Below are 27,562 nucleotides of genomic sequence, written 5' to 3'. Positions count from 1 at the left end.
TGTTCATTGTTTAATGTGTGTTCGGTGTTCAAACCATTGACTGCATGCCACCACATTTTGTGCTAACCTTTTCAGTTCTACATTATCATTACATCCCTTTCCAAATTCCTCTCTGATTTCCTTTACCGTATGTTTTATATAAACATTGGAAAGGTAAGAGGACAAATTGTAGTAGTGCATGCACCTTTATGGATTGTTGCTTAATTTTTCATTCAGCCTGCTTGTAATAGGCTATCCATTCCTTGGCCTAGTACTAACATTCTTATCACCTACACTTCCCTCATGTCTAACTGAACAAGTCCTGGGTGTCTTAAGATATTTCCTTCGATTCTCTCTCTTCCTCTGTTCAAATGTAGCCAAATCGTTCTCCACTCAACAATTCGATAAGTACATCTCCACTCGTGATTCGATCTATTCGTCTCATCTTCAACACTTTTCTGTAACATCACATTTCAAAACGTTCTACTCTTTGCCGTTATGTTTTTCTTCCGTGCAATGCCACGCTCCATACGTAAGTCTTCAAGAACACTTTCCTAATTCCTACATCAACGTCTGAAGTGAGAAATATTTTGTTAAGGATACCTTATACCTGGCACGTTGGCGGTTTGGTTACGGGCTTGTGGCTGTGAGCTTGCATCCGGGAGATAGTGGGTTCGAATCCCACTGTCGGCAGCCTTGAAGATGATTTTCCGTGGTTTCCCATTTCCACACCAGGCAAATGCTGGGGCTGTACCTTAAATAACACCACGGCTGCTTCCTTCCAACTCCTAGGGCTTTCCTATTTCATCGTCGCCATAAGACCTATCTGTGTCGGTGCGATGTAAAGTCACTAGCAAAAAAAAAAAAAAAACCTTCTAGCTTGTACTGGTCATAATGTTATGTCCTTGTAATACCTGCCATCGTCAGTCATTCTGTTAGCCAAGAAACAGTATTCGCCTACTTCCCTTACGACTTCATTTCCTAATCTAATATTTCCTGCATCACCTGACTTCCTTCAACTTCACTCCATTAATTCTGATTTATAATTATTTATTTTCGTCCTGTACTCCTTCTCCAAGGCTGTCTAAATATCATACAACATTTTCATTATAAAATATCCACACTCGGGTAAAATAACAAAATTATCGGCAAATATCTGTTTTGATTTTCATGGTTTGTGATTCCTTTTTTCAAAATTTATCTTTGATTTCCTTTACTGCCTGTTCTATGTAAATATTGAAAAGACGAAGAGACAAAGTACAATATTACCTACTCCTTTATGGATAGCCACTTATTTTTCATCGCCCCCAATTTTAATCTGTGCAGACTGGTATTTTGTTCAGATTATAAATAATCATTCTTCCTCGGTATATGAATCCGATCACGTTCATATAGTTCGGTCCAATAAATATTATTGAATGCCTTTTATAGATACACAGATGCAATGTGCAGTACATGGGTTTGTCCTTAACTCGATCCTCTAAGATTAGAATGAAGGTCAGGATTTCTTCACCTGTTCCTGTATTTCTTCTGAAGGAAAACTCACCTTTTCCGAGCTCAACTTCAACTTGTATTACAATTCTTCTGTAAATAATTGATGTTAAAATTTTGCAAGTGTGAGATGCGGTAGTTTTCACACTTTCCAGCAGCTGACTTCTTGGGAGCAATATAACAATAGTTTATCTAAAATTGGACGGCACTTAACCTGTAGCCTATATCTTACACACAAAATGAAGTAACAACAGTATGATGGATTCTCCTAAGGCTGTCAGTAATTCTTCGGGTATTTCACCAATTCCATATGCCTTATTCCTATTTAGGTCTCTCAAAGCTCTGCCGCTGTTTGACCTGAAAATTGGGTCTGCCATTTCGTCAGCATCAACAGACTCTTCTTGTTCCAGAAACTTTTCATCTTACTTCTTTCCCTTGATAATATTCTTGGAAACGTTCCTCCCTCCTCCCATCTTTCTGCCTTGTCTTCTTTCGCCAAAAGTGGTTTCCCACATTACCTCTTAATATCCATACACCTAGCTTTCTTTCTCCAAATTTTTTCATAATTTTTCCTACATGTATCATCTACCTTTCCTAAAAGCATATAACCTTCAACACCCTTGCACTTCCTTTTCAGCCATCATTCTTTAATCGCCTGCATTCCTTCCTGCCCTCCTCAATTTTTGCATTCTTCTACTTCCGCCGTTCGTCAGTCAGGTCTTATATCTCCTGAGTTATCCACTAAAACTTACTTGATCTTGCCTTTTTTACTAATGGTTCATCAGCAGCTTTACTGATCTCATTCTTCTCGACTGCCCACTCTGCATCAATTGTGTTTCCATCAGCCACTTCAATTAGTCATTCTGCAAGTAGTTCATTGAAAAAATCCCTCACTCTCCTTCCCTTCATCTTGTGTAGATCCCATATGTTTACATTCCTTTCTTCAATTTATCATCTTCAGGCGGCATTTCATGACCACCAAGTTAAGGGCTCTCTGCCCCTTGAAGGTCTTGTAATCTGATACCTGATTCCTGAATCTCTGACTAGTCGTAATTATATCTATTTTATACCTTGCGGTGTTTCACGCCTTGGCCCCGTGTAAGGTCGTCGTTTGTTATGTTTGAACCACGTATTAGTCAAGTTCACATGGCTCACAGGGAAGATCTCATCCGTTGTGAATCAGAAAACTGAAAGTTATCTAAAGATACATGGAGCTGTTCCATTTGTGCTTGTGAATAGGGTGGCAATTTTCTTATGGATAGTTCTCTGGTTCAAATCCTGCTCCAATTGTAGACCTGTAAATCTGTAATACATACTTATATCTTCGCACATATCTCGTATTTCTAGGACTTTCGAAAAATATTGTCTTATGGGTAATATATTTCCAGAATATTCCCAGTGTTTTAGAAGTCATGGTTAGCACTTTCGGTGGCGTCTTACAACAGTAACGTAACGAAGAACGCATAGCAATGGTACATATAGTTGGTAAGGCTGGCGGAAACATCTCTGCTACATCGGAAATAAGCAGAAAACCGAGCTGGCTGCAACTTCTCAGAAATATTCATTCTTACGAGAAAATTCTAATTCACCGGACTTACAACAGTGAAGCAACATTAGCGGAAATTTCGGTGGAAGGTTGACCGCTTCATTATACGAGAATATTGAGATCTCTCACCTCTACAAATATGGGACGATGAGAGAGTCCCCAAATCACAACACTGGTAGAGTGACGAGGTATACAGAAATACACATTTAAGCAACATTGGCGTGATGAATTTTTAAACGGGTATCCGATCACTGAAACGTGCTAGGAAGCATATACACTTAAATTATACGACCAATACTGGCGATTTTTAATCACTGAATGATGAAAAACTGCAATTATAATGCGTGCTGTGTCAGTATTATCTGAAACGAAAGTGAGATATCTCCTAACTCAAAGTACTAGATAATTACTGTATACTCAGATCGTACAGTACTGACTCTGAAAGGGACGGCTGTAGGAAACCACAAATTATTGTACTGAAACACTAGGAGATGAAAGTTCCGGGTACGGAGGTCTAGTTCCTCCCAACCACCATAAACGGGAAAACCGAAGGAGGGAAATCCAGATTATAGGGAGGATTTGTTTCAATGACTGTATGCAGGAAAAAATTATGGTGCCATTAGAAAAAAAAAGGCCGCTTCTAGAACCTGGATTTTATGCCTAGGATGTTACGAATTATAATAAAAATTAACGTTGGTGATGTAACATTAGACATTACAAGGAATGCTGCGGGTTAACAAACCTTGGCTTTCCCTGTAGTATACACTGTATTCACCGGGCGAGTTGGCCGTGCGTGTGGAGGCGCGCGGCTGTGAGGTTGCATCCGGGAGATAGTAGGTTCGAATCCCACTATCGGCAGCCCTGAAAATGGTTTTCCGTGGTTTCCCATTTTCACACCAGGCAAATGCTGGGGCTGTACCTTAATTAAGGGCACGGCCGCTTCCTTCCAACTCCTAGGCCTTTCCTATCCCATCGTCGCCATGATATCTATCTGTGTCGGTGGGACGTAAAGCCCCTAGCAAAAAAAAACCCACTATATTCACGTTAATCGACGAAATATAACGTATTTCTATTAATCGTGTTCATCATCATCATCACAACTTATTTCGACGAAAACACACCTCTACACTTAGACAGACGCAACTCGTAACAGAACGTAATTTCTACCAGCCATGAAATCGCTGTAGCATGCAACCAAAATTACCGGCGCGTCATGCACAACTACAAGATATAACTTCTAGTACAGTGCAGCGATTCGGAGACCTTCTGTATCTCTCTCCCTCTGTGTGTGTGTGTGTGTGTGTGAGAGAGAGAGAGAGAGAGAGCGAGTGCACAGAGTGATTTGGCTACGCGGTATATATCGTGTTATTTAGGCGGTAATTTGAGAGAACGTTGTTTTAACACTTACGGTAACCATCGACAGGGCTGAAGATGGTTTTCCGCCAGAATATCAAAATACATAACTGTCTAAATTATCCGACTCATTGGCTGAATGGTTAGCGTACTGGCCTTCGGTTCAGAGTGTCCCGGGTTCGATTCCCGGTCGGGTTGGGGGTTTTAACGTTCAATGGTTAATTCCAGTGGCCCGGGGGGCTGGGTATTTGTGCTGTCCCCAACATCTCTGCAACATACACATAACATTATCTTCCGCCACAATAACACCGCTGTTACCTACACATGGCAGATGTACTCGGCTAGAAATAGCCACACGAAATTGTAATTATTACTGTCTAAATTGAAAATATATATCTGTTAGTTCAAAAATTAATAATAACATTGTATATATTGGCGGAGAATGGCTTCTTATACCTGGTAATATTCAGGAATTCTAGAATGCTACTCCATGCACCTCTATGTTACTATAACGTAGAAATTAATTTGTATCTTCATCCTCTTCGTGTTTTCTTTCCCTGAGTTGAAATGCAATAGCTTGTACGTCTTAACACAAAACTTCTGCATATATGAGTGTGTCATCAAGACTATCACTTACTTATTATTTTTTTTCAAATTATGAATATGTTTACATATTTAATTTCCAGATAATATAACTCCCAAATATTTATAAACATTATTTTTGAAATCAAAGCTGATGTTCCTTTGTCCAGTGAAAGTCCTTAATATATTATTGGAGTACTATATCCCAGTTTCTAATCGATTTTCTCGAAATTAAAGATATACTTTCTTACAACTTCAAAGTTACTCAAAGTGATCAGTTTTAAGATAGAGACTTCTGGTTTTCACGAAAATGATCACAAATTTATCCACTATCAAAATATAAAATAAACCAAAAATAAGATTCTCCTACTTAACTTATGGTTCCACACAAAGCGCCACAAACAGATAAATATGAAACACAGTATGTGATATAACGTTAGTAAAACCAGCCACTACTTGCATTTTACGTAGACTTAAAATTACCGTGGTAATAAATATAATACCTTGCTGTTTCTTTGAGACAGGCTTTAAGGTACTTCATGTTTTCCAAATCATTCGCAGTAATTTCTTGATCTTTCCTTGGCAATATTCTTTTCAGTTCTTCGTGAAGAATCTCTTGTTTGTCCTGATTCCTCGACAGAAAATGAGCTGCTTTTGCAGTTAAGTTAGCAGTCTGAAACAGAAACGATTTTAGTTATTTTTCTATTTACTTATTTATCTGCTGTTATTGCAAACTCTCAGGTTCTGTGATCCCAATATTGGTGACATTATTTAAATACACATTTCTATATTGTGAAAAGTAGTGTCTTCTAATAATTAGCAAGTAACTTAAATCAGTTTACACTAATAGGAGTATTTATGGAATATGGAAATTCAGGATGTAGGATTACGTAATTTACATATCCGTAAGAATATGGTGTGAGGAAAGCAACGGTAAACTACCTCACTTCTCATTTCCCTAGTACGCCTCTTCAGTGATGCCTATGCTATCTATGACAGCTGATGGCAGAGTTGTTGAGGATCCCACCAGCGGAAGCGCTGACGGACTGATCATACATACAAGAATATGGTAAACCTTACAGTGTGTTATAAAATGTAACCCTATTACGTATTCTCCTGCTTGCAGCGGATATTTTGTCAGTCAACCCTAGATACAAGCCAACTCTGCACATGATGTTCAAAACTAGTAACATAAGACAGGACGCAGCGGAGAGAATTTCAGTGAAGTACTGTATAAAATAATAAAGCTGAGGCAAACTGAACTGGAAGCAGAGGACTTACACGATACACATCCTAATTCCTGCTTTTCTTCTAAGAATACATTTCTGTGTACCCAATTTACATTTCAGTTCGGATAATATACAAACAAAGAAATCACAAACTGAACAAAGATATACTTCCATCTGTGTGTAGTAGGCCTTTGTGTAACTCCTCTTTAATTCAACGTCACGTTTATCCAACATGTAAAGGTAAGACAGATTACAATTATCATGAAGAAAAATGGGCTTATCCCTACAAGAATAAAGGATACTTAATTTCTACCAGATATTGGCCATCTGAACAAAATACTAATCCATCTGAAATATTATTTAATGATAAAACTTTACTATGGAACAAGTGTTCATATTTATGTACTCCTCCCGTACCGAGCTCGATAGCTGCAGTCGCTTAAGTGCGGCCAGTATCCAGTATTCGGGAGATAGTAGGTTCGAACCCCACTGTCGGCAGCCCTGAAAATGGTTTTCCGTGGTTTTCCATTTTCACACCAGGCAAATGCTGGGGCTGTACCTTAATTAAGGCCACGGCCGCTTCCTTCCCACTCCTAGCCCTTTCCTGTCCCATCGTCGCCGTAAGACCTATCTGTGTCGGTGCGACGTAAAACAACTAGCAAAAAACTCCTCCCGTATCTGACAGCAGGCGTATTTATGTCTTTACACATATGGAACTGCCCTACGACCTCCTCGTAATTAGCATTCCTCGGTGTTTTAATTCGATGTGCTTCTTGACTGGCAGGTACACGTTCATTTCTCTTCTTAATCATTTTTAACACAACGACAGTTATTTAGTTTCAACTGAAATAAGGGCTCGAATCCCACTGTTGGCAACTCAAAGGATGGTTTGCATTTTCACAACGGGAAAATGCTGGGGCTGTTCCGTAACTAAGGCCATGAATATTACCTTCCCTGTCCTAGCCCTTTTCCATCCTTGCGTTACCGAAAATCTTGGGTGTGTTAGTGCGACGTTAAACCACTTGCAAAAAGTATTGTTTCTGACATGGATTTACTATAACATCGGAATTACAGAATTTTCGCAAGCCACCAGTTAGTTACAAACTATAATTTACGGGTTCACCGGGAACTTTGATTGTTTCATACCTTGTTTATAATTAACGGAGTAGCATTTATGCACTGAGTGAGTTTTTCTCGTAAGCTTTGGAAGTCATCTCAACAGGGTGTTCCCACTTCCCTCAACTGCACCATTATACTCCGCACTAAGCAATAGAGTTACATTTACATCATACGTTACTTTACATGTTCTCTGCCTGCAATATTTTAGTAACCGAACAGTCTACGTGCTTTATCTTTTCAAAGGATTTCATTTATCATCTAAGTAATTTCCCATTTCCAGTAAAAGTAGCCACGAGCTTTCTTCGGGTTTTGCCATTTTGTAAGGAGTGCACTTTGAACGGCTTGCCTTGAATTCGCATTCTCCAATCTACAAATGTCTGGGGGAATCGTTCTGTAAATAACATGGCGCATAATTAGCATTAACATTAATTTTGTTAAAATAGAACTAAGCTATCTCTACTATGTGATTAAAGATGAAGTCCAAATAATGTACTACAATTATATTATTTACAGTTTTACAGTGTACGGTGGCTTGTTACTGCTCGTCCCCCTCAAGCATTTCCACCGTGATTTCACTGCATACTTCTTTTACGTTCCTTATATGGTTGCTGCTTGCCAGCATTTCCCCTTTTCTTAAAGAAGAAAATCCCTGAAGTAACTTCGATGCCAGTTTAATTTTCGAAATCCTAAACACACAACAGTCGGAGTCATTCTGCAATCTGATAGCTAACACACCAACTGTTTAGTAACGCTTCCGCTAGGAGCGTTACGGTAGGAAACTGGCTCATTCGCACGCTCCCTAGAGCAAGCTATGTATGTATGTTCAATCCGTCAGCGATTCCGCTGGTGGGATCTTCAACAGCTCTGCCATCAGCTGTCATAGATGGCCTAGGTATCACTGAAGATGCTTACTAGGGAAATGAGGAGTGAGGTAGTTTCCCGTTGCTTTCCTCACCGAGCCAGACTTGTCAAGTTTGCCAAGCCCACTGAATTGCATACACCAACTGACCCTATGAACAACATTTTCACACCATTCATAGCAGGGACTGGCTGCATAATGATTGGCATTACTAGCATCGCTCATACCTCAGTCACATTCATATTGTCAATGCCAAGGATAAGACCGAGACAGATCTATGAAAGTAACAAAATTGCTCTAGCCTATACCAGAAGACATAGTGCACTGTAAACACTAGGTCCTGCCAGCAAAGGCAAAGAGCAAGCTGTAGTCAGTAATAATTTGGAATGACGGATAGTGAGACTTGTTGATGCAGTAGGGTTCCACGTGCGGTAACTTGTTGAAATGCAGAAAAAGTCTTTCAGCACATTAATGTTAAAAACGGATAACGAAGTAGATTTTCAAGGCGACAGGAAAATTGTTCTACTTCACTCTGTCCGTGGCTAGATCGTCGATGAAATCAACAAGGAAACGTCTCGCCGAGTAAGAAGTTCCTCGATCATCCATGTGTGACCACACCAAAGATTTGACATTGAAATTTTCCCAGCCTGCGCGTGTGAATAAATTATCAGACAGGAATTTAGACAGGTGCTATGTAGCATGAGCCTTGTTGTGGCAAACATCTGCAACACTGAAGCTGCAGAATGAATGTGCCATGTACCGTAGTTCATGAAATCGGAACTTCATCTTCTGGGCAAGAGAGAATCCCCACGTTTGTAAAGATATTAGACGTAACCCTCCATATGTGATGATGTGGGCGGGCTTGAATTCAGATCATCTGATTGGTCCTTATTTCCTTGGTAAACCAGTAAATCAAGTTTCCAATCTCAGCATGTTGAATAACTCGTTACTTCCGAGGCCTGCAAACAGCAGGCATCAGAAACACCGTCTGGCTGCGAGAGGATTGTACACCAGCAGATCTCGTGTGTGCCGTCCGTGGCTCTCTCGACGGAGCGTTTGCACATTGGATTGGAGTGGAAGTGGACAGACCTCATAGTCTACCATCCGTCAGTGGCCCGATGGGACGTTTCCTTTCCAGGTGGTTAGGATGGCAAGGGAAATGAACAATCACCTGCGACATTACCTACGCACCCACGAAATCATCACCCAAGAAAATGCTATGTGCGTCTTCATTAAGAAGAAGTACGGCAGCGCTGATAAGATCGCAATTATGAATTAAAAGCTGGTTTTTGCTATCAGAGAAGCGATGCAAATAATGTTCCGCGAAATGAATATATATATATATATATATGAATACTAGCTGATGTACCCCTGCTTCGCTACGGGATTCTCTGAAAGACTGACTTTTTGGCTTTCCTCACTGAAGTCAACAAGGATCATCAGTAGTAAAGTGGCGAATAAAAGCAATGTTATCATATAAAGTACTCGATCAAATGAAAAACTGCACATTTCCCCACCTTTAAAAAGTAGTACTGCGGTGCCGATCTAACAGTCCAAAGTTCCAAAGCTGGAATGACCAGGCCGCAGACAGCCGTGACAACTCCTCTGCCATTATTCCGGTAAATATGCACACTGCTCATTCCATTCAGTGCCTCAGAGTAGGAATTTAACAGCTTGAATGCTATGATGAAGCAGTGCGTTACGTACCATTAGTATCAGAAAATTTAGAAATCAGAGGAATGGCACGTTAATGAAGAATGTTATCTAACTTCCCAGCTACTTCCCGCCAATATTCAGGCATACTGTTACACTCGGTACGAACGGGCAAGTTGGCCGTGTGGTTAGGGGGGCGCATCTGTGAGCTTGCATCCGGGAGATAGTGGATTCGAACCCCACTGTCGGCAGCCCTCAAGATGTTATTGCGTGTTTTGCCATTTTCACACCAGGCAAATGCTGGGACTATACCTTAATTAAGGCCTAGGCCGCTTCCTTCAATCTCCTAGCGCTTTCCTATCCCATCGTCGCCGTAATATCTAACTGTGTCGGTGCGACGTAAGGTAAATTAAAAAATACTCGGCACGCAGCAGTAATCCTATCTATCGGAGATGAATGGCAACAGAAGACACAAAGCACATGACAACAAACAATGGTCAAAGTAATGTAATTGTTGATAAATTTTATGAGCTTTCTATATTGTAGGCCTTCACATTTAGCTTTCTTCCGACTATGTGATATTAGGGCTTCTTATAAAATTATTTATAGCATAGACTCTAGTTCCTATTCTCCGACTTTACATACCGATTTTCGATAAATCCTGTTTACCCATTTTCTCGTGACTCGGCGCTGATATGGACTTAGTAACAAAAATACAAATTTATGAATATCTCTGTGATCATAGCCGGTATGGTAACAATGTATAAGACATAAATGATCGGAAATTTAATACTATATAACTTCAGTTGTGTAGTATTTATTGATACGATCACTAACAACATAATTATTTGGTAATTAAATTTTAGGCCTTCCCTCAACTACCATATCACTTACCGTGAATGAAATTATTTATGACCTGGATTATAGCGACTTACTTTCCGACTCTGCATACCGATTTTCATTCAGATAGGTCCACTATTAACATAAATATTTGAGAATTCTATTATAGGCCTTCACCTAGGCTATCATTTTGCTCAGCGCGAATACAATGATTTATAGCCTAGATTATAGCGACTTCTTCTCCGACTTTTCACACCGATTTTCATTAAGATACGGCCACTAATGACATAAATATTTGAGAATTAAATTTTAGGCCTTCCCCTAAACTACCATTTCAGTCAGCGTGAATAAAATTACTTACGGCCTAAATTGTAGCGATTTATTTACCGACTTTGCATACTAATTTTCATTAAATTCTCTTGAGCCGTTTTCTCGTGATGCGTGTACAGACAGACAGACAGACAGACAGACAGACAGACAGACAGACAGACAGACAGACAGACAGACATAAATAACGCTAAAGTAATAATTGTATTTCGTTGTTATTGTGGATACGACTGATACAGAAATACCATCCTTTTTAAATTCTGAGCAATGTACAGATAAAACTCTTATTTTATATATATAGATGGCACCCAATCTCCTCTGCAGAGATACTGTAGAAAGACATACTGATATTCGAGATGTGTAAGAGGTACATTTCCAATAATTGAATATACATGTACTGTAGGTAAGAAATAGTTATACTGGGACCTTTAGTTTGTAATAATGATGTCGATCTCTTTCTAGAAGTATGTTGCATCTTATACATCACGGAGTGGTTGTGCATCGATTTCGTCCTCCAAATGTTTTGAAGTAAGAAATAAAATGTCAATAGTAACATATAAAACCCATACTGACGGATAATTTATTCTGATAATAGCTATCGCAAGGTACATATTCTGTGCCAAACCTTCCGGTATGACTCGGTCATAGCTCTGTTTTCTGATATGAAAGGCAGTGAAGCGTCTCAAGCAATATAATTAAGGATGTCATCACGTTGACAAATGTATTCAGGATACTTGTCTAGGCAGCAGTAGCTTAGGCAGGCCAAGGCTCTTAATTAACTGTATGAACATCGGGATTTTCATATATGCGAACAAATGGTAGTCAAACCTCGCAAAATCTAAAATCCATTTAACTAATCGTATCTTACCGTGTCTACTCCTGCAAGCATCATGTCGAGCGCCATCACGAATGCATACATAGGATTTTCATTCCTGACGAGAAGAGTCTCTAGCACACTCATATCCTTTTGAGAGTCGGGTGACCTCTGCATTATCCTGTCTTGGGACTCTTTAATGTACTTACTGACCACTCTGGAAAGAAGAAAAATAAATTGAAAACATCAGTGCAAAATCCGGTAGAGAAATAGATGCCAGAAATTTTATAAAATAATCAGACACGTTCAGCTTTAAGTAATTGCTCTACTACAGATAATTACTTGACCGCATCACGAATTTGCATTAAAAACCCGGTCAAATCTGGACTAGATTAAATCTTGCTCTGTAACCCTCTTGCTACATGGCAGGAACATTACTTACGTGTCAACTGTAATGAATGAAAGTACGATCACAGCTCCCTGTTGTGCATGTGAAATTGTACGTGTTGTGCACTGGCATGTGAATTGCCATCATAGACCAATGACAATCAAGATAAAAACATTAAATTATGATAATAATAATAATAATAATAATAATAATAATAATAATAATAATAATATTGGCTTTACGTCCTACTAACAGCTTTTACGATTTGTGGAGACGCCGAGATGCCTGAATTTTGCCCTTCAGGAGTTCTTCTACGGGTCAGTAAATCTTCTGACACGAGGCTGACGTATTTGAGACCCTTCAAATAACACTGGACTAAGCCAGAATCGAACCTGCCAAGTTGGGGTCAGGAGGCCAGCGCCTCAACCGCTTGAACCACTCAGCCCAGATAAATAAATTTAAGGAAGTCCCAAAGTGTTAACAGGGAATAATATAAACAGTAGCCAAAATCATACAACACTACAGAACAATAAAGTAACAATTGAGGTGTATCAGACTAAAGGCCATAACAACTGCAAGATTCAGAATCCTAACCATGTTACGTTTGCATTTTTGTGCCTTTTAAATGAGTCTTTTGTCTGTATTACCTTCGATATGGAAATAAAAGGTAAATGTGAGTGTGTACATGGGGTATATAAATAAGTATAAGTATTCCACATTTGCAATGATTGACAACACAGTTGACTCCTTTGGAAAGTAAACTAAGATAAAAATGGGTTTTATGCTTTTGTTTTTAAGTAATTAACAAGTACATACCATTTAGCATGACTAATACGACACTGGATCTTGTCATCCTATTTTTTTTAGTATTTCCTTTACGTCGGACTGACGCAGATAGTTCTTATGGTGACGATGGGATAGGAGTGGAAAGGATGCGGCCGTGGCCTTTATTAAGCTACAATCCCATCGTTTGCCAGGTATAAAATGGGAAAGCACGGAAACCCATTTTCAGGTAACAAAGGACAGTTAATCCACGTGTGTGTTCGAACCAAAATGATGTGGTTCTTCAAACATGGAAGCGGTAGAGGGAGACAGGAACTGTTAGTAACTTGCCTCACGCCGGTGGTCCAAGAGCTAAAGTAACTCTGAAAGAAACACCACCATCTTCGGAGAGTAACAAGTCACAACGTTTCAGTTCAAACTGTGAGAAAAAAAATGTTGTATGAGGCCCAACTTCACGCTCGACGCCCAAAGGCAAGGCCCAACTCGATACATCATGGGGCGCGGCACAAATAGGGCGAAAAGTATGCTAAGTATTCTGTTCAGAATTCACAATTTATTATAATAGATTAAGTATATTTATTTTCTTTTTACCGATGAGTGCCGCATAAGCTTTGTTCCTGTCGAAAGTCGGCAACATATTTAGAGGCAGTATGGAAGGCTTCACTCTCAGACGCACTGTTCAGTACGTGCAGACACGAAACAACTCTCCCAGTTACCAAGGTCAACATCAGTGCTACACGATACTGAGACATCATTCGACCCATAATGATACCGAATCGCCAACATTATAGATGAGACTATAGTAGGGGAGGTGTGACAGTTCAACAGCGTGCCAATCAGAGGCCGCGGAGCGGGTCACGTAACTGATTACGTCATATCGCGGTAAATTTAAATTTTGGCGGGAAATTTGAATTTGTAAACAAAGCCACGTGCGTTTTTGACAGCCAGGTGCTTTTTGACAGCTGTCATGCCCCATCATTAAACAACAACCCATCGCTAACTTCAGTGCCGCCATATTAACGTGGTTAAACCTCACTGTTGCCAACTTAGGTACGTGGTGGCCGGCAATTTAAAACATTCCCCGTGTTCTTGTTTGTAAACAAAGCCACGTGCTTTTTACACAGCCACGTGACTTTTGACACCTCACATCCGCCATCTTGCATCACTAACCTCAGTGCTGCCATCTTAACGGCATTAAACCTCATGGATGCTACCTTTAGCATGTGGTAGGAGGCAATTGGAAAAATTCCACGTGCTCTTCAAAGACACGTGCTTTTTTGATAGCTGTCATCCGCCATCTTGCATCGCTAACCTCAGTGCTGCCATTTTCAGCTACTACCTTTGAAATGTGGTGGCGGGCAATTTGAAAAATTCCACGTGCATTTTGACAGCAGTCATCTGTAATCAACAGAGCATCGTGCTGCCATCTTTATGGCACTAAAACTAATCCTTTGACATGTGGTGGCGGGCAATTTTAAAAATTACACGTACTCTTGTTTTTAAAGAAAGCCACATGCTTTCTGAGAGCTAACAGCGGCAATCTTTAATCAATAGAGCACCGTGCTGCCATCTTGACGGCACCATCGTGCTGCTATCTTTACAGCACTAAACCTTTTCCTTAGGCATGTAGTGGCGGGCAATTTGAAACAATCCGTCAGCTTTCATCTTCAAACAACAAATACTTTAGTGCATTCGCGAACCTAACCTCTCATCCACCATCTTGAAGTGGACTATTCTTAGTGTTACGAGAAGATTCCCTTCCCGATGCTAATTACACAAGATAGCAGCTGCTAGCTCAGGGGCTACTACACAAGATGGCGGCTATACGCAGGTTGTTATGGCCTCCTCCTCTTCCTCCTACTATGTCAAGGCATAGCTCTATCAAACAAGTTTAAACACGCATCGCGAAGGCAAGAGTGTGCACGTGCTGCAGCTATGACGTCATCAGAGTTGTGCATGTTGACTTGCAGATAACAAATAAGTGACTGAAACATAACAAGACTAGAATCAAACACTGTACTCGATTTACAATAAATACATTTATCTGTCCACCTTTTCAATATAATAATAATGTTGTTAAACAGATGTAATTACAACATATTAATTACAGAACTAGTTTCGACGCGCATTTGCGTCATCTTCAGTTGTACTAGAAAAATAGGCAACGTAATATATAACTTATGACGTACATTAAATTGCGTGATATAAGACACAATGAAATCTGCAGTAAAAACAATGACGCATAATATAAACTTATTGCACAAGTAGAAGACTTGCGTGTCAAACATATACTAAAAAGTTCACAAGTTGAATTATGTCCTTGTGGACATACAGTAGTAAGTTCCTTGGGTTTGATGTGCGGTTTACATTAATGGAACCTTTTGTGTCCATTCAACTACGGTATACGAACTGCAGAATCATCCTAAAAATCTTGAAAGTTTTCTGAATAAAATTTTGCTAATTAAAATTCATTTATGTTCAAGGCCTATGAGGTGGAAACATGTAAATAGCTCTTTAAGGTGTGTATAAGAATTCTAGTCTTATTTTTTCTCTGTTCGAATCCATCTTCTTAGAACAAAAGGTATCCCCTGACAGGTTCTGAACACGTGTCTTAAGTAACGTCATCGTGTATCGTGTTCTATTCTAGTCTTGTTATGTTTGAATCACTTATTTAGTGTTCTGAACCCATTAATCAATGTTCTGATCATATGTTGAAGTTAATAACATTGAGTACAGTGTTCGATTCTAGTCTTGTTATGTTTCAATCACTTTTGTGATCTGACCTTCTTAGAACAAAGGTATCCCCTGATATGATGTAAGTAACAACATCGAGTACAGTGTTCAATTCTAGTCTTGGTATATTTTAATCACTTATTTAGTGATCTGAACACATCAAGCAATGCTCTGAACCAATGTTGAAGTTAACGACATCGAGTACAGTGTTTGATTTTAGTCTTGTTATGTTTCAATCACTTCTTTTTTGATCTGCAAGTCTTAACATGCACAACTCTGGTTGACGTCATAGCTGCAGCACGTGCGCACTCTCGCCTTCACGATGCGTGTTTAAACTTGTTTGATAGAGCTATGCCTTGACAGAGGAGGAGGAAGAGAAGGAGGCCTCAACAGCCTAAGTATAACCGAAATCTTTTGTAGTAGCCTCTAAGCTAGAAGCTGCCATCTTTTGTAATTACCGTCGGGAAGGCATCTTGTAGTAAAACTAAGGATAGTCACCTTCAAGATGGTGGATGAGAGGTTAGGTTCGCGAATGCACTAAAGTTTTTGTTGTTTAAAGATGACTGCTGACGGAATATTTCAAATTGCCAGCCACCACATGCCTAATGATAAGGTTTAGTGTTGTAAACATAGCAGCACGATGGTGCCGTCAAGATGGCAGCACGGTGTTCTGTTGATTAAATATGGCCACTGTTAGCTGTCAAGAAAGCACGTGGAATTTCAATTTGCCCGCCACCATATGCCAAAGGATAGCAGCAGCGTAAAGATAGCAGCACTGAGGTTAGCGATGCAAGATGGCGCACGACAGCTGTCAAAAGCACATAGCTTTGTTTACAAAAGAGAGCGCGTGGAATTTTTCAAATTGCCCGCCACCACATGTCAAAGAATGAGGTTTAGTGCGGTAAGGACGGCAGCACGATGCTCTGTTGATTAAAGATGGCAGCTGTTAGAAAGCACGTGGCTTTGTTTACAAACAAGAGCAGGTAGAATTTTTAAAATTGCCCGCCACCACATGTCAAAGGTTGAGGTTTAGTGCCATAAAGAAGGCAGCACGATGCCCTGTTGATTAAGGATGGCTGCTGACAGCTGTCAAAAAACACGTGGAATTTCAAATTTCCTGCCACCACATGCCAAAGGATGAGGTTTAGTAGCGTAAGGATGGCAGCACTGAGGTTAGCGATGCAAGATGGCGGATGGCAGCTGTCAAAAGCACATAGCTTTGTTTACAAACAAGAGCACGTGGAAGTTTTCAAACTGCCTGCTACCACATTTCAAAGGTAGTAGATAAAGATGGCAGCACTGAGGTTAACGATGCAAGATGGCGGATAACAGCTGTCAAAAGCACATAGCTTTGTTATAAAACAAGAGCACGTGCAATTTTTCAAATTGCCTGCCACCATATTTCAAATGTAGATGCTAAATTTGGCAGCACTGAGGTTAGCGATGCAAGATGGAGGATGACAGGTGTCAAAAAAGCACGTGGCTTTGATGAGCACGTGGATTTTTTTAAATTGCCCGCTACCACATGCCAAACGTGGCATCCATGAGATTTAGTGCCGTTAAGATGGCAGCACTGAGGTTAGCGATGCAAGATGGCGGGTGACAGCTGTCAAAAAAGGCACGTGGCAGTGAAGATAGCATATGGCTTTGTTTACAAACAATAACACGTGGAATTTTTCGTATTGCCCGCCAACACGTGCCTAAGTTGACAAAAATGAGGTTTAGCCTTGTCAAGATGGCTGCACTGAGCTTAGCGATGCGTTGTTGCTTAAAGATGGCGGATGACAGCTCTCAAGGAAGCTTGTGGCTGTCAAAAACGCACCTGGCTTTGTTTACAAATTCCAATCTCGCGCCGAAATTAAAATCTCCCGCCAAAATTCAAATTTGCTGCCAAAATTCACGTGACCCGCTAAGCGGCCTCTGATTGGCCGGATGATGAACTGTCACAGCTCCCCTATTCACTTTGACGCAATTTTCCATCGTGCAGTTCTCAACGCTGACTTCTTTCGTGATGACGATATCGTTCGATTAGAGCGATATGTAAACTATCGAATAGGCCTTGCAGAAATTGATGAAAGGATTGTTTATTGACGCCATGTCGCACTAACCACTCTGCTACATGTACGCCAGAACACCATTGTGGAATTGGAAATTACCTTGATGAATTGAGGACAGTACGCCAGTACGCCAAGATGAATTAAGGCATGCATCAATGCAAAGGGATGTGTTACTCGGTAATAAAGTTATTAGTGTGTGCAGTATTCAGCAGTAAACTGTGAAAGCCAAGTCGTATTGTAGCAGAGCCTCTCATTTATTCTATCGTTGGTCAATAAATAACGCACACATTATAGGTATGTATGTCTTTCATTAGTTTATTTTGTCAACAGACGCCAACTCTTTGCTACGAGGGATGCAAAACTCCTTTATGTTGCGTGTTCTATTTTTCTCAGAAGCCGTATCATATGCGTTTTCCTTTCCTGGTTACCAATGACGACGTGAAATGTGTTAAACCATACTATTTATCACAGTTCTTTCCTGACCGCAGTAGCTGCAAGCAGGGCTGAGAAGAAGTTCAGACGGTAGAGAGCTGGCCTTCTGAGATCAAGTTGAAGGGTTCGGTTCCGGCTCAGTATGGTGGTATTTGAAGGTGCTCAAATACGTCAGTCCTGTTTCGGTAGATTTACCCACAAGTACAATAAATCATAAGGGACAAAATTGCGACATCTCCCGTCTCTGAGGAACCATAAAAGTAGTCAGAGGAACACAGAACCAGTTACATTGTTGTTATTATTACATAGCTGCCAGAAGGCCAACGAACTCAGATCGTCGACATCGCAGGTTTCATAAGTAGGGCATCGTTTTGTGTCTGGGTTTTGTTCGATTTTACAGGCTGGAATGTGAAGCAAGTTTGAGTAAATTCCACTTTCCGATTCTCAGAATAATCACAGCAATGTATTTCTCATGTCCGTAAGTTCAGGCCTATAAGCAGGAAAAATTGTATTTCCATTTAAAGAGACAAGTACCGGCACCTCAGCAGATATTCACACCCTGGAAAAGTACTGCTAGTTCTGCCATGAGCCTCTTAGTAGCCTTACAAAAAGTAAAAGCTGAGTGGTATCCTTTACCACTGTTCAGAAGTTATTTTACGTGGACATCTTATGTGAGTAAACCTATTTATATATAATACGTAACTCTATGTGATATATAAAAGTGCATCCCCATGTAACACTCCTTTCGGAAATTCGTACACCATCATTTTATCGTGATTTCATACGAAAAAGAAACTAATAAATTCCGTGGATCACACATTTCCAAAAGTGTCATGGATCCTACATTATGTTGCTCAGCTGAAGATAACTAAAATTCCTAAAGCACAGGGAGTACTTCATTCACACGGATGTTCCACAGTGGCCTTTGCCGCTATTTTAAGAGTATGTTTATGTAATGGTAATGTTGTAATGGCAGGAGTAATTTCAAATGCAAGTGTAGGAAGATAAAGAGAAGAGTGGAGAAGGAATACTACTTACTCGTTGAAATAATCCATGCACTCTACCATCTCATTCCATAACTTCTCCCTCTCGGACGGGCTGAGATAAGGCGGAAGGTCGAGTGTGAACATTGCCCGAAAAACCAATTGCGCAGCCTTGATGAGCTTCTCGGTTTCAGAATCTGGTTTATTATTCAGCTGCAGAGAACCCAGTCGAGTATCCAAAGCGACCAGGGATATTGCTGTTAATCAGATAAGAAAAAAGGATGTAAAATACATATATATAATTTGCATACACTGATGCGCAGTTCAATTAGAGATAGCTGCAGTTTTATCATCAAAATGGCACTATGGTAGCCTGGCGAATGTAATAGTTCGACGTGGTACATGACTGCGATGCCGTCAGATCTCGTATTGTTCATGTGAATAAGAGGTGGTGAACAAAGGGTGGATAAAACACGAGATCATGGTGATAATAGCCAGATTGTCGATGCCATACGTATGGGCTGTTCCATCTCCTAAATCACAGAGGTAATGAACCTTCCATGCACTACCGTGTTCTGTGTAGCCATGAGCACGTATATTAGGGTAAAATGAATATCTTTGGTCACAACGGGTTGTTGGCAGGGGTCACCATCGACTGGTTTGGAGAGTAAGAGCGGATAGACGGCTACATTACAACAGTTTACTCGCGGATTCAATGTTGGAGGACAACAAAGTTGAGCAGCCATGCCATCCAGAACCACGTCCTCGCAATGAGAGAAGCCACCGTCCCACAAAAGTACCACTGCTCACCGCACGTCACAAGGCACAATGAATGACACTGGCTCAGGACCACGCGTCAAAGCACAGAGAAAGTTTACCTCGACAAATGAGTCGTGGTAGCAGTTTGTACATGCACATGGCAGGGTGCGAGTGCGTCAACGAAGACCTGAGACAATCGATTGTTTTGTCAGAAGAGTACTGTTCAAATCGGAGGTGGTTGTTTCATCGTATGGGCACTGTTTAAGTGGAGTGAAATGGGACCCTGGTACATCTGACAACGTCCCTCACCGACTAGCGATAAAGAACCAGCAGTGTGTTTTGTTCACATCCAGCACAGTGCAGACGATCTGTACGCACAGTAATACCAAAACACCGTCCAGTTGTGGTTCATTGGATCGATGAGGATGCTTGCCTAGTCTCTAAGGTCACCAGATATCAATCCGAATGAACATACCGAGGATGCTGTCGAGAGAGAGATCTGCCTGCCGTTGACTCTCCACCGAAATGTGTCTGGGAGGCTGCGCATTTTTCATGGGACTGTATGACATCACATTCAACCAGTGTGGTGTGAAGTCATTGTCACTCCACACTGCTATCGTCAAAAGGGGGGAAGGGAGTGTTGCAGGCAACTATCTTATTCAATTGCTCATCAGAGTATAAACATACACATGGAGGGTGAATGTCTCCTCAATATTACATAACCCAGGAAGGTGACTAATTACATTTTAACGGGCGAGTTGGCTGTGCGGTTATAGGCGCACAGCTGTGAGCTTGCATCTGGGAGATAGTGGGTTCGAACCCCACTGTCTGCAGCCCTGAAGATGGTTTTCCCTGGTTTCCCATTTTCACACCAGGCAAATGCTGGGGCTGTACCTTAATTAAGGCCACGGCCGCTTCCTTTCCATTCCTAGCCCTTTCCCCTCCCCTCGTCGCCATAACACCTATCTGTGTCGGTGTGACGTAAAGCAACTAACAAAAAAAAAAAAAAAAAAAAACTCCGATCTTCGGGGATTTAGTACGATAAAGTATGGTAAGTTGTTACTGACCGGACACATTACATTACCTCAGCATTTTCGCTGTTGAAACCTGTGTATTCTAATTTGCATCACATAATATGCGTCGCACATGCTTTGCGCAGAGCATGAGAAGCAATCGGAATTAAATACTACACGGTAGAGGACTTCATAGCTGAGGATCCCAGTAGAATACACCGTTATAGATCATAGCCTTACCGTCACCCAACTTTCCCATTATAACCAGGTGGGGAACATGGATTTCTTGTGCTGATATTTTTCTTGTAAACATTTCAAAAAGTTTTCTTTGGTCGCCCCCTTTGGGTGGGAGTGGCAGAAAAAACCCACGATATGTCCTGCTTGCCGTAAGAGGCAACTATAAGGGCTCAGGTGCTCTCAACTCGCGAGTATGGGTTGGTGACCACTGGGCCCTAAGCTGAGTCCACTTGCTTGGTCCAGGCCCCTCACCTCCCATGATCAACTCCTCTTTATTTTATTTTCCGACCTCAACGGCGTTGCATAATAATAATAATAATAATAATAATAATAATAATAATAATAATAATAATAATAATAATAATAATAATGTAATTATTATTAGCAGTTCAATTCAATTTTTAAGGATTGTTTTAATTTCCTTCCATTTTCCCTTTTGATTATTTACCCCTTTATTATTTTTATTACTATTAAATTGGCTTTATGTCCCACGAAATACCTCTACGGTTTCCGGAGACGCCAAGGTGCCAGAATTTCGTCGCCTTTATGTGCCAGTAAATCTACCGACACGAGGCTGACGTATTTGAGCACCTTCAAATACCACCGGACTGAGCCAGGATCGAATCTGCCAAGTGGGGTCAGAAGACCAGCGCCTCAATCATCTGAGCCACTTAGCCCGGCACGGTGTTACGTACGGAGACTTAGGGGGTCTCACATTTTCACGCTCTTGTTGGCCCTTGTGTTTCTTTGGCCAATACATTGATATTTCGAAGTGTTTGCCCCCTTCCAATGTTTATCTCTGATTAGTGTTAATAGAGTATGGTTGCCCAGTTGAATTTCCTCTCAAAACAGCAATCAACACCACTTTATTCTGTCGTTGGATGACGAAGGATCTGGAACTGTTGCGCAAGTAAATGATTTACTGAGAACCCACATTCGGAGACCGAACTTTAAGCACTCCACACGTTGAAATTTCTTCCGTAGGCTGTCACAAGACTGGAGGAAGAGAGTTAATCCAAAGATACTAAATGGGGTGTGATAGAAGAATTACCGAGCAAACTTGAGATAACTCACACAAATTTTGGCAGAAATATCCGGACATTGAAATACTGGTGACATGCACAGATTGGGAATACAGAATCAAAACCAAAACTTCAAGAATGGTTTCTGTTGATGTTGAGCGGTCAATTTTACATTCAAAGAGGCAGAATCCGTCTTTAACGCATACAGAAATATTGATTGTATGTAAGTACAACTCTTTCCTTATGCAATGAAGTGAACATTTGCTATTTGCTTTACGTCTCACCGACACAAATATATCTTATGGCGACGATGGGATAGGAAAGGCCTAGGAATTGAAAGGAAGTGGCCGTGGCCTTAATTAAGGTACAGCCCCGGCATTTGCCTGGTGTGAAATGGCAGATCACGGAAAACCATCTTCAGGGCTGCCGACAGTGGGGTTCAAACCCACTCTCTCCCGATTACTGGATACTGGCCGCACTTAAGCGACTGCAACTATCGAGCTCGATGGAGTGAAAATTGACATAGACAGTTCTCACTTTTCAATTTTTAAGGTTTGTATAATTTCCTTCCATTTATGCCCTTTTTATTATCCCCCTCCCCTTTTCTCCGATTTGATTTAAATTTTTTCTTTTAAAATTTAGTCCTTGGTTATGAGTGTTGCTAAGGTCAATTGGTCTAGTGAAGGACATTACATGAGAGGTATACTTACATTCAAATGCCCATCGAAAGAAGTATTCCATAAAGTCATCAGGCAGCTGTCCATTCTGGTCTCGTAGATCCTTCATTCTTTGGACCGGAAAGTAAAATGAAATGTATTTATTAACAAGTATAACATGACACAAAATGTCCTATGTTCAAGTGATTACTTTTAATTTAATAACATATAATCGTTTTTCATTTTCCTTTGGAAAGGCTCGTAACTCTCAAGAAATGGTACTTATTTACTTAATTTATTTCATTCACTTATGAAAGAATATATTCTCACTATAATCAATGTGAATGCCATGTATAGTCTTAGAGACGGAATTCCTTTTCCCACATGGCCCTACTACCTTGATAGACATTGCCCTAACAGGTGACCGCTACTCAGCCCAGAGATCTGAAAATTACCAGGAGACTGCTGATTAGTCAGAAGGCCTCCAAATTACCGGGGGACGCATGGTCAGCGCTACATATCTTCTTGATCATTATTCCTGCTTTCTGGACCAAGGCCACCATTTTACCGTTATATTGATCTTTAATTCTTCTCGCGTAGGCTGAGTTGATCTCGAACCTGCCCTGATCCTGATAGACATACGTCATGCGGCGGGAATGGAGCCCGGGGCTCTGGGTAAGAGGCAGGCTCGCTGCCGCTACTGCGAGGCCGGTAGGGAAGGAATAGAAGACAAGCATAAATTTACAACAAGAACTAGAGGACACGTAGGCCTACTGCCCCGCAGCATTCGTTGTAAATAGGTCAGATAAACCGTCTTGATATGGCTGTCGTAGTCATATTGTTCAATCTCGCCCTTATCAATGGTTTTATTTCCGCGTTGTGATATGCCGCAGTTCGTAGTCAGAATTCATTCATTCGGGCAAATCATGACGTATGTTTATATATTCGCTTTTATCCTGCAGTTCTTGATATTGTCCTTTGGTATAATGTCGTAGAAGGCAATGACATTTTTAATCGCAGTTCTTCACTACAGAACAGTTCTCTTGTGAATTCATAGGTTAGTCGCAAAGGAGCGTTTCTTGCCAGACAGAGAACTTTTTTAAGATACGTGGATTTCACTCCTCCTAGCGTAGCTAGGTTATCCTTCCACGGGTATTCCCAGATAATGTCATGATGGGATATGTTTGTATGTAGACTTCTTTTTCTTAGCAGAATATAAGTTGTTAGGATCGCTGTGCTATCTGTTGAATATATTTGGAAGCTGCGAAGGGTTAGAGAGTCAAAGAGTATTCATCAGAGTATTCTTCCATGATTAGAGGAAGTGTATACTCTCTGGCATGAGAGGTAGTAATCGAACATGGCTGCGTTTAATGGCATTACTAAGGGAGAAAATCACATATTAGAATATTAATGAAAGTGTTAGTGGATGTTGGTTAGTTCGAAAGAGCACCCGTGGCTCAAGCGACAGCGCGCCGGCCTCTCACCGCTGGGTTCAGTGGTTCAAATTCCGGTCACTCCATGCGAGATTTGTGCTGGACAAAGTGGAGGAGGGACAGGATTTTCTCCGGGTATTCCGGTTTTCCCTGTCATATTTCATTCCAACAACACTCTGCAATTTAGTTTAATTTCGTGTGTCATTCATTAATCATTGCCCCAGAGGAGTGCAACAGGCTTCGGCAGCCGGCACAATACCTGTCCTCGCCGCTAGATGGGGCTTCACTCATTCAATTCCTGACCCGGTGAAATAACTGGAAACAGGCTCTGGATTTTCATATTTTTCATTGATTAGTCAGAACTTTAATTAACTTAGTCACAACAAATTAAATTACTACTGTTCCTTCACTCAGCAGAATCATTTAAATACTTCTTTTCAAATTTTACTTCTGGCACCTCTACATTTTCTGATATGGATTCCTATTCAAAACTGTATCTATTCAGCTCACTCTACAAGCCCCAAGGGATTTAATTAAACTTTTGGAACATTCCGTAGTGGACCAATAAAACATTAATTTTCAATTCCTAAGAACGTGGTGTTAGAGAAGAATATTGGCGATTGGAATGGCGAAGCGCAATACAAAATATGATTTACAGAATCAAGTTCCTGAGGTTTGATGGATTAGATGAAATTTGACCAACAGGAGTGGTGGAAAGGTGGGCATATCTTGAGTCACTCAAGACATGTTCAGGTGGTCGTGGGTGTAACTGGAGACGGGGGTGGGAGTGATGAATTCCAATTCAAGAATATGATAAGCATAGTGTAGATGTGGGTTGAAGTAGTTAATAAGATATTAAAAGGTCAGCAAAGATTTTGGCGACATGGAGGAATGCAACAAATCGACATCTGGATTGACACTACTTCAACTTCTTCTTCTTCTACTACTACTACTACTACTACTACTACTACTACTACTACTACTACTACTACTACAAATACATATGTTTTCATTCTATACCGGGAGGGTATGTGGGCCTCCCAAAAAATAACGTCGTCTGTCATTCCAAGAAGTTTGATAAGGTTGGTGGCCGTAAGGTATACTTTGAAATTTATCGGCATTCGCCTTGGTGTATGAGAATGCAAGAACCACGGAAGAATATTCTCAAGACTGCCGATGGTGGACCGCCCTCAACATCTCCCGAATGCAGAAGTGTATAGCCAAAGTAGAGTCGTGGCCTCAGAACCACTGTCCGGTTGGCTGGTCGGAATGCAGATTTGCCTGGCCGTGGTCAAGCCGTGGCCATTTTTTAGGCCGAAGACTATTCTGCATCCATCCCGGAATCCAACCCTAATCTAAACTACTGCAAGTTTTCATTCCTTCCCTGAAAGGAGAGGCGGGCTACCTAGGGTTTACCGCCCTGATCAGAGAGATTTGGTATGGTGAAGGAGATGGCGGTTTATCGGTTGGAATGCAATGTTGACAAGCCACCACTTGCAGGCAAAAACCTGTATAACGTCCACCCATGCGTCCATACCCAACCTATCCTAATGCAAGTATTCATTCCTTCCCTGAAGGAGGAGGCGGGACACCAAGAGGATAACGCCATGGCCAGGGAGATTTGTTATAGTGAAGGTGATGGCGGGTGGTCGGTCTTAGTGCAAAGTTGAAGAGCCATGGACCAACCGTGGCCATCCCGCCACTCCACCCGCCGGCCTTGCATCTAAAGCAGCACCAATTCTTTCCTCCCAATTTATTATTATTATTATTATTATTATTATTATTATTATTATTATTATTATTATTATTATTTTGATGCCTGCTAAGGACCACATGCCAATTTCAATTCAGTTCTTCATATCTTGTTGTTTTATCTTCCGTTCCTTCCAATATTCTTTCATCCTTTCACTATTCTATTCTGTTCTCGGACCACTTCGCACCGGGTTCTTGTTCAATCTTCCTTGAAATCCTTCTATTTATAGTAAGTCTATATAAATAAAATCCTAACGATCGTGTGTCTGTACATTGACTATTTGGGCGAAATTTCCTTACAGTTATCCCTTTCAGGTGTAATAATGACCATCTCATAATTTTTGGCTTTGCTGTCTGTTTGTCTGTTTGTCGGTTTGTCTGTTTGTCTGCCTTTCTATAACTTGAAGACTACTGGATATATTTCCACCAAATTTCATATGTAGAATCCACCTGTCTTTGGGTACGTTTTAGAGCAAATATTGTTCCTAAATACCTGAACTGACTGGGGGTTTATTCGAAATCGAAACCGTAATTTTGCACTCCCCCAAAACATACACAACCAAGCTTAATGGAAATCTACCAGCCTTAATGTAAATTAATTTATAAACCTTTTTTCTCATGTGCATCATTTCTATACCAGGATTAATAAGGGAGATATAATGAACCGACCGTTTTTCGGTACAAGTCCCACCGGACTTAACGCAAGAGTGGGTGCATGTAAAGCATATTTCTTACAACTTGAAGACTACTGGAGATACTTGAACCAAACTTCATATTTAGCATCCACCCCTCCAAGGTTAGGTTTTAAGGTCAATAACATTTTAAATTCCCGGAATGGACTGGGGTTTTATATTGAACCGAAATGGTGAATTTTACTCTCCCACAATATATACAGTACAAGATCAACGTGTCTGGAAATCGACCAAAGTTGATGGAAATCCATTTCTAATTTTTTCTCATGTGCATTTTTCGACAGGAGGATTAATGAGGGAAATATCATGAAAGGTCGGTTTCTCAGGCTAAGTTCAGGGGACATAGACCAAATGGTGTACATGGAGCGGATTCCTTATCTATTATTATAAATAAAATCGTAACGACCGTATGTCTGTTGGCGAAATTTTCGTACAGCTTTCCGTTTAAGGGGTAATAATGACCATCTGCATATTTTTAGCTATAGTTTACTGAAAGTCCAAAATTTTACCTCCCTCGCCCATAAATCAAGTCTGCCTCACAATCTGCCACACGAGGTGGAAAAATGAATTTAAGCAAAATGATACGTTGTAGCCGGTGACCTACAGAAAATTTCCAAGATCATTAAATTTTTTACTTTTTATGCCGAAAAATATCGAACTATGGAGGCAATTTAATGACGTTGCAGACCTTCGTTTCGAGGTACTTCGCGGCTAAACGGTAAGTCCTATCACAAAACGGATGGCACAATCTCCGTTCAATTTGGAGTGATCTACAGCTTTGTTCCTGTGACATTTTGTCGTCTATCTCTCTCCCTTATAGGGTAGATTTG

The 27,562-nt window shown here is 40.7% G+C and overlaps 1 protein-coding gene across 1 annotated transcript in view; it reads right to left on the bottom strand.

Annotated features, from left to right (window-relative positions):
• LOC136872033 (probable cytochrome P450 12a5, mitochondrial) overlaps positions 1-27,562 on the bottom strand; it is a 69,726-nt gene that overhangs the window by 12,003 nt on the left and 30,161 nt on the right. The window contains exons 6-9 of the mRNA XM_067145856.2: positions 22,910-22,986; positions 19,224-19,425; positions 11,847-12,009; positions 5,455-5,624 (exon numbers count right to left, since the gene is read on the bottom strand). Coding sequence (XP_067001957.2) covers positions 5,455-5,624; positions 11,847-12,009; positions 19,224-19,425; positions 22,910-22,986 — 612 coding nt within the window. The remainder of the gene's footprint in view (positions 1-5,454; positions 5,625-11,846; positions 12,010-19,223; positions 19,426-22,909; positions 22,987-27,562) is intronic.

Source organism: Anabrus simplex, chromosome 4 (assembly GCF_040414725.1).
Source record: "Anabrus simplex isolate iqAnaSimp1 chromosome 4, ASM4041472v1, whole genome shotgun sequence".
Lineage (NCBI taxonomy): Eukaryota > Metazoa > Arthropoda > Insecta > Orthoptera > Tettigoniidae > Anabrus > Anabrus simplex.
This window is presented reverse-complemented; position numbering and strand designations above follow the sequence as displayed.